At 37.1% G+C, this 11,518-nt stretch overlaps 2 protein-coding genes across 2 annotated transcripts; one reads left to right on the forward strand and one right to left on the reverse strand.

Moving 5' to 3' along the window:
* Nucleotides 1–489: 489 nt before the first annotated feature.
* LOC122705307 (olfactory receptor 4F6-like) lies at nucleotides 490–1,431 on the forward strand. Its single transcript, XM_043920590.1, has one exon. It carries the CDS (start codon nucleotides 493–495, stop codon nucleotides 1,429–1,431), a length of 939 nt encoding a protein of 312 aa, XP_043776525.1. The 5' UTR covers nucleotides 490–492.
* Nucleotides 1,432–7,866: 6,435 nt separating this feature from the next.
* On the reverse strand, nucleotides 7,867–8,775 carry LOC122705308 (olfactory receptor 4F4-like). The gene has a single exon (XM_043920591.1). It carries the CDS (start codon nucleotides 8,770–8,772, stop codon nucleotides 7,867–7,869), a length of 906 nt encoding a protein of 301 aa, XP_043776526.1. The 5' UTR covers nucleotides 8,773–8,775.
* Nucleotides 8,776–11,518: the final 2,743 nt, after the last annotated feature.

The raw sequence follows: 11,518 nt of genomic DNA on the forward strand, positions 1-11,518 counted from the left end.
TACTCATGGCATTCCAAAGTCGACTACTGTATTTACTCTTCAAAAATAACTCATATTTAGCAGAGTCTGAGTAAGTATGATGGTGATGTGTCATATTGTTCTCAGAACCCTCTGTTCTTGTCCTTGAAATCAGTTGTCAAAGGTGTATTGTATTTAAATTCATTTGATCTATGTATCTACCTGTATCTACCCATCTAGATCTAGTCCATTTACTCTCAAAGTCAGAATTACTGTTTCACCTCAGAACTTGACATTGAACTTGGAATATAGTGGATACTCATTAGGAATATCAGTTACACTCATCAGCTGCATTAGTTGAAGAAATAAATTAATGCATTATATTTTCAAAATATATTAATGGCTGTTAGTGAAGATTTCTGATTTAAAACCATATTTGATGAAAGCTTAAATCTGTTTCTTTAAATAAAAATGTTTGATAAATGCTTTGGTTATGTTTTGTTTCTAGTCTTTAGGTATCAACAGACCAAGCCAATGTATGAAGCAAATGACTCTTCGGTGTTTGAATTTGTTTTCCTGGGACTTTCTACCTCTAGACCAGTGCAGCATTTCCTCCTTGTCTTCTCTACAGTGTTTTATGTAACAGTTGTTCTAGGGAATCTCCTTGTTGTGTTTACAGTGACCTTTGACCCTCATCTACACTCCCCCATGTACTTCCTTTTAGCCAACCTCTCATTTATTGATTTGTGTTTTTCTACCATAACAGTTCCTAAGATGATTTCTGACCTGTACTCTGGGCACAAAACCATATCCTTCCAGGGGTGTGTCATCCAGATATTTGTCCTTCACACCCTGGGTGGATCTGAGATGGCACTGCTCACTGCCATGGGCTTTGACCGATACGTGGCCATCTGTAAGCCCCTGCACTACCTGACCTTCATGAGCCCACGGGTGTGCCTTTTGCTTCCGTGTGGTGCTTGGGCTATTGGCCTCATTCACTCAGTGGTCCAGTTAACTTTTGTGATCCATTTGCCTTTCTGTGGCCCTAATGAAATTGATAGTTTTCACTGTGACCTTCCTTGGTTTATCAAACTTGCTTGCATAGATTCCTACAGAATGGAATTCATGGTCACTGCCATCAGTGGGTTCATATCCATGGGCACTTTCTTCTTGTTGATTTTCTCCTATGTTTTCATTCTGGTCACTGTATGGAAATGCTCTTCAGGTGGCTTGTGCAAGGCCCTCTCCACTCTGTCAGCACACATCTCTGTGGTGGTTTTGTTCTTTGGACCATGCATCTTTGTTTACATGTGCCCACTTCCCACAGTACCAGTGGATAAGTTTCTTGCCATTTTAGACTTTTTGGTTACACCCATCCTGAATCCTGCCATTTACACACTGAGGAACAAGGACATGAAGACGGCAATGCGGAGACTGAGTAGTCAGCTCCTGTGTTGGAGGAAGGTCTCCTAAGTAACTCATGGAAGCCCAAGTTACTTCAGACAACTTCATGTAATACAAATGCTTAAGTAAATATACAGCATTTGGGTATTTTTTTCCCTAAAGTCACCATTTTATAATATTCAGACTAGAGCATGTATTATGAGGTTACATTGAACTCTTTAGGTAACAAGTTGTTTGATAGCCAGATTAATCCCAGGAATTGCTTGGTGGAAATTTTTGAAAAACTCTCAGTTATACATTTTGAATCTCCTGAGTGTATGGCCTTATACATCACCCTGCTTGGATTCAATTAATAAATTTAATTCAATTAGTTGAATTAACATAACTATTTGTAAGGCCTCCTCAGACAACCATTTTGCCTTTTTGAATTTCTTTTCCATGGGGATGGTCTTGAACCCTGTCTCCTGTACAATGTCATGAACCTCCATCCATAGTTCATCAGGCTGTCTGTCTATCAGATCTTGTCCCTTAAATCTATTTCTCACTTCCACTGTATAGTCATAAGGGATTTGATTTAGGTCATACCTGAATGGTCTAGTGGTTATCCCTACTTTCTTCAGTTTAAATCTGAATTTGGCAATAAGGATTTCATGATCTGAGCCACAGTCTGCTCCTGGTCTTGGTTTTGCTGACTGTATAGAGCTTCTCCATCTTTGGCTGCAATGAATATAATCAGTCTGATTTCGGTGTTGACCACCTGGTGATGTCCATGTGTAGAGTCTTCTCTTGTGTTGTTGGAAGAGGGTGTTTGCTATGACCAGTGCGTTCTCTTGGCAAAACTCTATTAGCCTTTTCCCTGCTTCATTCCATACTCCAAGATCAAATTTGCCTGTTACTGCAGGTGTTTCTCGACTTCCTACTTTTGCATTCCAGTCCCCTATAATGAAAAGGACATCTTTTTTCGGTGTTAGTTCTAAAAGGTCTTGTAGGTCTTCATAGAGAGATCAAATTGCCAATATCCACTGGATCATAGAAAAAGCAAGAGAGTTCCAGAAAAACATCTAATTCTGCTTTATTGACTACGCCAAAGCCTTTGACTGTGTGGGTCACAATAAACTATGGAAAATTCTGAAAGAGATGGGAGTACCAGACCACCTGACCTGCCTCTTGAGAAACCTATATGCAGGTCAGGAAGCAACAGATAGAACTGGACATGGAACAACAGACTGGTTCCAAATAGGAAAAAGAGTATGTCAAGGCTGTATATTGTCACCCTGCTTGTTTAACTTATATACAGAAGACATCATGAGAAATGCTGGGCTGGAAGAAGCACAAGCTGAAATCAAGATTGCCAGGAGAAATATTAATAACCTCGGATATGCAGATGACACCACCCTTATGGCAGAGAGTGAAGAGGAACTAAAAAGCCTCTTGATGAAAGTGAAAGAAAAACTTGGCTTAAAGCTTAACATTCAGAAAACTAAGATCATGGCATCTGGTCCCATCACCTCATGGGAAATAGATGCGAAGACAGTGGAAACAGTGTCAGACTTTTTTTTTTTTTGGGGGGGGGCCTCCAAAATCACTGCAGATGGTGACTCTTACTCTTTGGAAGGAAAGTTATGACCAACCTAGATAGCATATTAAAAAACAGAGACATTACTTTGCCAATAAAGGTCCGTCTGCTCAAGGTTATGGTTTTTCCAGTGGTCATGTATGGATGTGAGAGTTGGACATGAGGAAAGCTGAGCACCGAAAAATTGATGCTTTTGAACTATGGTGTTGGAGAAGACTCTTGAGAGTCCCTTGGACTTCAAGGAGATCCAAGCAGTCCATCCTAAAGGAGATCAGTCCTGGGTGTTCATTGGGAGGACTGATGCTGAAGCTGAAACTCCAATACTTTGGCCACCTCATGTGAAGAGTTGACTCATTGGAAGAGACTGTGATGCTGGGAGGGATTGAGGGCAGGAAGAGAAGGGGACGACAGAGGATGAGATGGCTGGATGGCATCACCGACTTGATGGACATGAGTTTGGGTAAACTCTGGGAGTTTGTGATGGACAGGGAGGCCTGGCGTGCTGAGATTCATGGGGTCGCAGAGTTGGACACGACTGAGCGACTGAACTGAAGTGAACTGAACTTATAACTAATATTGTCAAAAGTTTGAGGGAGTTGCGAAATATCTAACTCTCCTTTGATTTAAATTTAGGATGTGAAATAATCATATTTTTTTCTGAAAGACAAAAAAATGTGTGAGGGGGGACCTAAAACCTGCAGAAACAGAACAGGGTAATAGAAGTGGAGTGGACAGTCAATGGATAAGGTAGCATAATAAAGAGAGATTGACAGATAGTAGAAGAAAAGCATTTGGGAAAGCCTCATAACGTATTTCATGAGCTTGGCCTCTGGCTACTAATCTCACCCTAGCTTGTCTCAATTTTGGACTCAAGTCATCTACAGTTGGCCTCAGACAGGGAAATTTATGAATATGTTGTTATTTCACATTTTTCTGAAATTATGACTTAATCCATCAATGAATATTCCTCCAACATTGGAGCATGTTGGTCTGGCCGTATCCTGGCTGGTGTTATCATTAGCTAACATCCATTCTGTCCAAATCGTTTGCTGACTATTTTTCTCTAATAATTCATCTTACATAACTTTTGTGTCACAACATGGGTCTCAAGTATGAGTTATTGTGTATAACCTGTATAAATAACAAAACTAATTTAATTTATGTTTACTTTGATAACTAGAAGACTGAGCCAAATTCCCTGCAAAGCTGTGAATGGACCCTATGTTTGAGTATTGTGATCCAAGGTTCATTTAGGATTATCAATCAGTTGTACATTTAGAATTTTTCCTGTTCATAAATATTTCATTGCTTTTATTTGTATTTTTAATGGATTCTTGTTAGGTACATTAATTAAAAAGAACAATGTAAAGCCAGATTTCTCTTTGGGTAATTTGCCATACTTTTTGAAAGTAGCAAGAGAAGGAAGAAGACTAAAGTCTAAAGTTCTAAGTATAAACGTTCTGAAGGGCAAAACTGAATCACCTGAATTTTTTCAGACTGAGGAGAAAAAGATCTAGTAGAATCATCATCTAAACTTGGAAGGGATCTATCCAAGGAAGAGGAACAAACTTGAGGTGTACTAAGTCTTATAAAATTTACAATCCAGATTAAAATAGGCTTTAGTACTTGCTTGGATTGAAGTGATCACACCTTAATCTTTTATGCCTCATAGAAGAGAGAGTAGATAATTTGTGGAGGAATAGTGACTCAGATGGAAAAGATTCCACCTGCAATGCAGGAAACCTGGGTTTGATCCCTGGATCGAGAAGATCCTGTGAAGAAGGAAATGGCAACCCACTGCAGTATCCTTTTGGTTTTCACAGAACTAGAACAAATAATTTCACAATTTGTATGGAAATACAAAAAAACTCAAATAGCCAAAGTAATCTTAAGAAAGAAGAATGGAACTGGAGGAATCAACCTGCCTGACTTCAGACTCTACTACAAAGCCACAGTCATCAAGACAGTATGGTACTGGCACGAAGACAGAAATATAGATCAATGGAACAAACTAGAAAGCCCAGCTACAAATCCACAAACCTATGGACACCTTATCTTTGACAAAGGAGGCAAGAATATACAATGGAAAAAAGACAACCTCTTTAACAAGTGGTACTGGGAAAACTGGTCAACCACTTGTAAAAGAATGAAACTAGAACACTTTCTAACACCATACACAAAAATAAACTCAAAATGGATTAAAGATCTAAATGTAAGACCAGAAACTATAAAACTCCTAGAGGAGAACATAGGCAAACACTCTCTAACATAAATCACAGCAGGATTCTCTATGACCCACCTCCCAGAGTAATGGAAATAAAAGCAAAAATAAACAAATGGGACCTAATGAAACTTAAAAGCTTTTGCACAACAAAGGAAACTATAAGCAAGGTGAAAAGACAGCCCTCAGATTGGGAGAAAATAATAGCAAACAAAGCAACAAAGGATTAATCTCAGAAATATACAACCAACTCCTGCAGCTCAATTCCAGAAAAATAAATGACCCAATCAAAAAATGGGCCAAAGAACTAAACAGACATTTCACCAAAGAAGACATACAGATGGCTAACAAACACATGAAAAGATGCTCAACATCACTCATCATCAGGAATGCAAATCAAAACCACAATGAGGTACCATTACACGCCAGTCAGGATGGCTGCTATCCAAAAGTCTACAAGCAATAAATGCTGGAGAGGGTGTGGAGAAAAGGGAACCCTCTTACACTGTTGGTGAGAATGCAAACTAGTACAGCCACTATGGAGAACAGTGTGGAGATTTCTTACAAAACTGGAGATAGAACTGCCATATGACCCAGCAATCCCACTTCTGGGCATACACACTGAGGAAACCAGATCTGAAAGAGACACATGCACCCCAATGTTCATCGCAGCACTGTTTACAATATCCAGGACATGGAAGCAACCTAGATGCCCATCAGCAGACGAACGGATAAGGAAGCTGTGGTACATATACACCATGGAATATTAGTCAGCCATTGAAAACAATTCATTTGAATCAGTTCTAATGAGATGGATGAAACTGGAGCCCATTATACAGAGTGAAGTTAGCCAGAAGGATAAAGAGCAATACAGTATACTAACACATATATATGGAATTTAGAAAGATGGTAGCGATAACCCTATATGCAAAACAGAAAAAGAGATACAGATGTACAGAACAGACTTTGGGACTCTGTGGGAGAAGGCGAGGGTGGGATGTTTCGAGAGAACAGCATCAAAACATGTATATTATGTAAGGTGAAACAGATCACCAGCCCAGGTTGGATGCATGAGACAAGTGCTCAGGCCTGGTGCACTGGGAAGACCCAGAGGGAACAGGTAGAGAGGGATGTGGGAGGAAGGATCAGGATGGGGAATACATGTAAATCCATGGCTGATTCACGTCAATGTATGGCAAAAACCACTACAATATTGTAAAGTAATTAGCCTCCAACTAATAAAAATAAATGGAAAAAAAAAAGACAAGTCAGTAGATATCATCCAAACTGAGTAAAGCGAGATTAAAAGAACAAAAAAAGTCAGAATACATACACATATGAAAATAGCAATTCTTTTATTTAAGGGTTTATTCCTGAGATTTTCTATTGGGATTGTTACTAAATACACAGAACCATGTCATCTTTTGCTTCCCTGGAGGCTCAGATGGTAAAGAATCTGCCTGCAATGCAGGAGACCTGGATTCAATCCCTGGGTCAGGAAGATGTCCTGAAGAAGCGAATGGCAACCCACTCCAGTATTCTTTCCTGGAGAATTCCATGGAGAGAGGAGCCTGGCAGGCTGCAGTCCATGCAGTTGCAGAGTTGGACATGGCTGAGTGACTAGCATACATGTCATCTTTAAAAAGTAATATGAATTTGAGATGTATCTAGATCCATGGATTCAGATAAATGGATGTAAACTTGTATAATTTTTTGAGGAAGATTTCTGAAGAAAAGTTTTGTTATATATAGTAATGAGTAATTCGCAAACTTTATACATAATTCTGTTTTTACAGGCTATTTGAACACTGCATTGAATTAAATGGATAGTTTATTACAAAACTAATTTTTTTGCCTATCTATATGATGAACTGTCTAACCTATTTATGAATTGGAAGGAAAAAAGCAAAATCTCTACAGGTTTTTAATACAGCCATCTTTGCATTTCATATACATCATTTAAAGACAATTTATTACAAAACTAATTTTTTGCCTATCTATATGATGAACTGTCTAACCTATTTATGAATTGGAAGGAAAAAAGCAAAATCTCTAAATGTTTTTAATATAGCCATCTTTGTATTTCATATACATCATTAAAAGACAATTACAGTGTTTCACAAATGAATAAAACATAATATTGAGGGAACAAAACTCTGTCCAGATTATGATTATCATTCAACTTTCTGAATATGATTAGGAATGCTTAATGATTACTTTTATAGATATGTCTATAGAAGGTAACTAGTATGTTAACTAATTGATGACTATTATTTTGTAAACATAAAGAGAGAAATATAATGCAGTAACTTATTAAAGAAAACTTTAACAAAGGTCTATGTGAAATATTCTGCTAAAAGAAATGCATAGGATAATAGAAAATTTCCTGATATGGTGGTCAGCATTGAAGTAATAGTAAGAATAGTAATATAAATTATTAACATTTCAAGTCATTCTTGAGAACAATCAAAATCATACTTCTAAAGACTGGCCAAATTTCCCAAACAGGAACTTATTTTAACAATTCTAGAATCCTAAAGAATTGACACAAAATTTTCATCAAGAGATACATATGATTTCCATATGTGAATTGGGGAACTGGGCCCAGTCTTAAGTAACAGGGTAGGTGTGGCCAATTTAGTGCACTCACAGTAGATATTCTGATAATTTGAAATTATGAAATACCAAAGAAATCCACAGTCTGCTATCATAGTCGCTTAATGGCATTTCTAATCTCTTTGTTTCTTAAAGTATAAATGACTGGATTTAGTAGTGGTGTGATGATGGCATAAAATACAGCAAGGAACTTGTCCACCCAAGTGATGCTGAGTGGACATATGTAGACAAAGATACAAGGCCCAAAGAATAACATGACCACTGTGATGTGGGCAGTGCAGGTAGAGAGAGCCTTGGACACCCCACTCTTTGATTGGTGGTAGACAGTAAGCAGAATATAAGAGTAAGAGATCAGCAACAGAATGAAGCAAATGGTTGCAAGTACCCCACTGTTAGCATTTGTCAACACTTCTAGAATATAAGTGTCCATGCAGACTAACTTGATCACCAGTGGAATATCACAGAAAAAGCTATCCAATTTTCTGGGTCCACAGAAGGGCAGTTGTGTAATTATAGCTAGTTGGCTTATTGAATGCACAAAGCCAATGATCCATGATGTCATCACTAGTCGAATGCACATTTTTGTATTCATGATGCTGGAGTAATGGAGTGGCTTGCAGATGGCCACATAACGGTCATAGGCCATCATCACTAGGAGCACCATTTCACCCCCTCCAAAAAAATGTCCAAAAAACATCTGACACATGCAACCTCTAAAGGAAATGGTCTTGTTTTCTTTCAGAAAATCTGTGATCAGTTTCGGGGTGGTTACTGAGGAAAAGCCTAAGTCAGAGAATGACAGATTTGCTAATAGGAAGTACATAGGGGAGTGGAGGTGAAGGTCAGCAATAACTAGGAGCACAATGAAGACGTTGCCTGAAATGGTGATCAAGTAAAGTGAAGAAAATACCACTAGGAGGAAGGCCTGGAGGTCCCATGAGTCACATAGCCCAACAAAAATAAATTCAGATACCACAGACTGGTTCACTTCTTCCATTCAGTTCAGTGTCTTCTAAATTCATCTGAAGAAAAGATGTAAAGATAGATTTTCTAAATAAACATTCTGTGCACCAAGTGTGTTTTTTATGCACTGCTAATGGAAGCGTGTACTTACATAATCACTGTAAAAAGCAATTGGCCTTCTCTTTTAATGCTCAATATACATATATTCTATGGTGCAGCAATTTCACTCCCGTTTGTATGCTCAATATCTGTGAACTCTTGCATCTGTATATAAGGAAAATTTACAGCAATGCCTATAAACATAGTGATAGAATCTTAACAAAGTCCAACTATATAAATGACATGAACGTGTGTTAGTAAACTATAGTAATAAAGAAATAAAGAGCCTCAAATAGATCCATCTCTCAGCATAAATTTTGTAAGATGAAGAGCACTTCAAAAATAACAGTATATTTTGCAGGAACTTGTACAAGTAATAAAACTATGTCCCAAAATGTAAGAAGTAAGTAAACTCAGTTGCCGGAAGCCAAGATTCTGTGTGAGGATGAACACATAAGCAGTTGTCCATTATTATCATCTGTTTAGGTCTTGGACTGGGCAATGTTTCATAGGTATAGTTTTATTATTACATAAACAAGCAAACAAACTCAAAATGGACATGGAAAAATTAGAATATACTGTGACTCAAGAATGATGATCTATTCAATACAGCAGACCTGAGTTAAATAGTGGTTTAAAAAAAATGGCATTTGCATTTGTTAATTGAAGTATAGTTGACTTACATTAAATGACTTAAATTCTGCCATCTACAGCAACATGGATGGACCTATAAAGTATTACTGTTAGTGAAATGACAGAGAAAGACCAGTACTGTTTGGTATCACTCATATGTGGAATCTAAAGAATAATACAAAAAGTGATATTTTATTAATATCTTTTGAAGCTGTGTGGTAAAATGATATTTATTATACATCAATTTGAAAAACTCAAACAATATTTAACACCTTATTGAAGACTAAGAATAATTTTAATGAATGGATCCACTAAAAAAGAGATATTAATACTAGTTTCGATAAAATGACAAATTTTTTTTACCAAGAAACATATGTGTATAAGAGCAGATAAGCTAATCAAGGATAGTGTGGAAGACTACCTGTTGCAGGCATAAGGAATAAATCAAAAGCATCAGGAAGAAACGTATTCTGTTCATGAAATTCAAAGCTATATAGCCTGTAATTGAGATAAGAAGATATGTGTTTCCCAAACTGTGTGAAGTTGCATCACTGCTCTTGGCACTCATTGCTCTGGTTTTGCTTTCCTTTAGTCTTGGTTTACTCTGCCTGTTTTCTATAATTGAAGTTGTTCTTGATTATATTTTTGTTGTTTAAACCCACAAAGTTATCACATACTAGGGATGAAAATAAGAATAGAATTAGAAAACACTAGATGTAGAATGGATTTTTAATTTTTTTCTGATAGGGCAAACAGGAATTTATTGAATAATTACTTCCTGTAAACTGTAATCACTTTTGAGCACATCAGTGAAAAAAAAGTGGATTGCAGTCATTCGAGGTTATACTAAAGAAGTAAAAGGTCATGCCTACTTTCTCACCTAATTGCCATAAATGTTGTTAATATTATTTTAGTTGAATTACAACAGATAAAATATCACTGCTAAATTAATTATGAAAAATGAAAGTGAAAGTTGCTCAGTTATGTCTGACTCTTTGTGACCCCACAGGCCATTCCAGTCCATGGAATTTTCCAGGCCAGAATACTGGAGTGGGTAGCCTTTCCCTTCTCCAGGGGATCTTCCCAACCCAGGGATTGAACCCAGATCTCCAGCATTGCAGGTGGATTCTTTACCAGCTGAGCTACTATATTTAATTTTTAAGCAAATACTAGATTGGAGAAGTAAATCTAAAGATTTTAAGAGTACAGTTGTAAAATCAAATGAGTCAAAGCAAGACTCACAAAAAAGAATCAGAAGTTAGGATAATTAAAAATAAAAAAGAAAAGGAGACAATTCTCATTTTTTTAAGCTGATATTCTCAGGGTCATACATAAATTAAATTTGTCTGTTTCTTTGTATCCGTGTCTCTCTCTCTGACTAGCTCCCCTGTGCTAGAAATTTTCACCCACATTGTCTAAAGTAATCTTCCCAATAAGCCCAAGAAAGACGTCTTATTCTGAGTTTGACCATCAGTGTAACCTGTTAGAGTCTCAGAGCTGAGAAATAGCATGACTGGAGTATGTATGTATGTATGTAGTGTGGATGGAAATATGATATTGAAACATTCTCTTAAATGTGATAAAGGAAGGGAACTAAGGGAGAAATTAAGATATTTACAGAGCATATACACTATATTCTTACCAGAGAGACACCATATTTGATCACCTTTTTTCCCAAGAATAAAGCATTGTTTATATTCTTAACTAGAGGCTGAAATAAAATCATTACTTTGTCAAAACAGAATCTGCTTTCTGTTGTGATCAGCATTCATGGGGGACTGTGAGACATATATTTAGTGTAGAAAGTGGCCTCTGGGATAAGAGACTCTCAAGCTATGTTCCTTTGGGACCACTTTATTCTGAGTCTCTGAATTGAGAGTTCACTTGGAAAGTGTTTCTTTTGTGTGGGTCAGAAAGAGACCTGTGGGGACAATGATAAAAACTCTAATGGTGGAAGTTAAGCATAGTTTTAAAACATCTCTTTGCTTGCGGTTTTAAAAAAGAAAAAAATTATTCCAGAACTAATTTGTCATGTCTAGTTCCAGATG

This window comes from Cervus elaphus, chromosome 12 (genome assembly GCF_910594005.1).
Source record: "Cervus elaphus chromosome 12, mCerEla1.1, whole genome shotgun sequence".
NCBI classification, from domain to species: domain Eukaryota; kingdom Metazoa; phylum Chordata; class Mammalia; order Artiodactyla; family Cervidae; genus Cervus; species Cervus elaphus.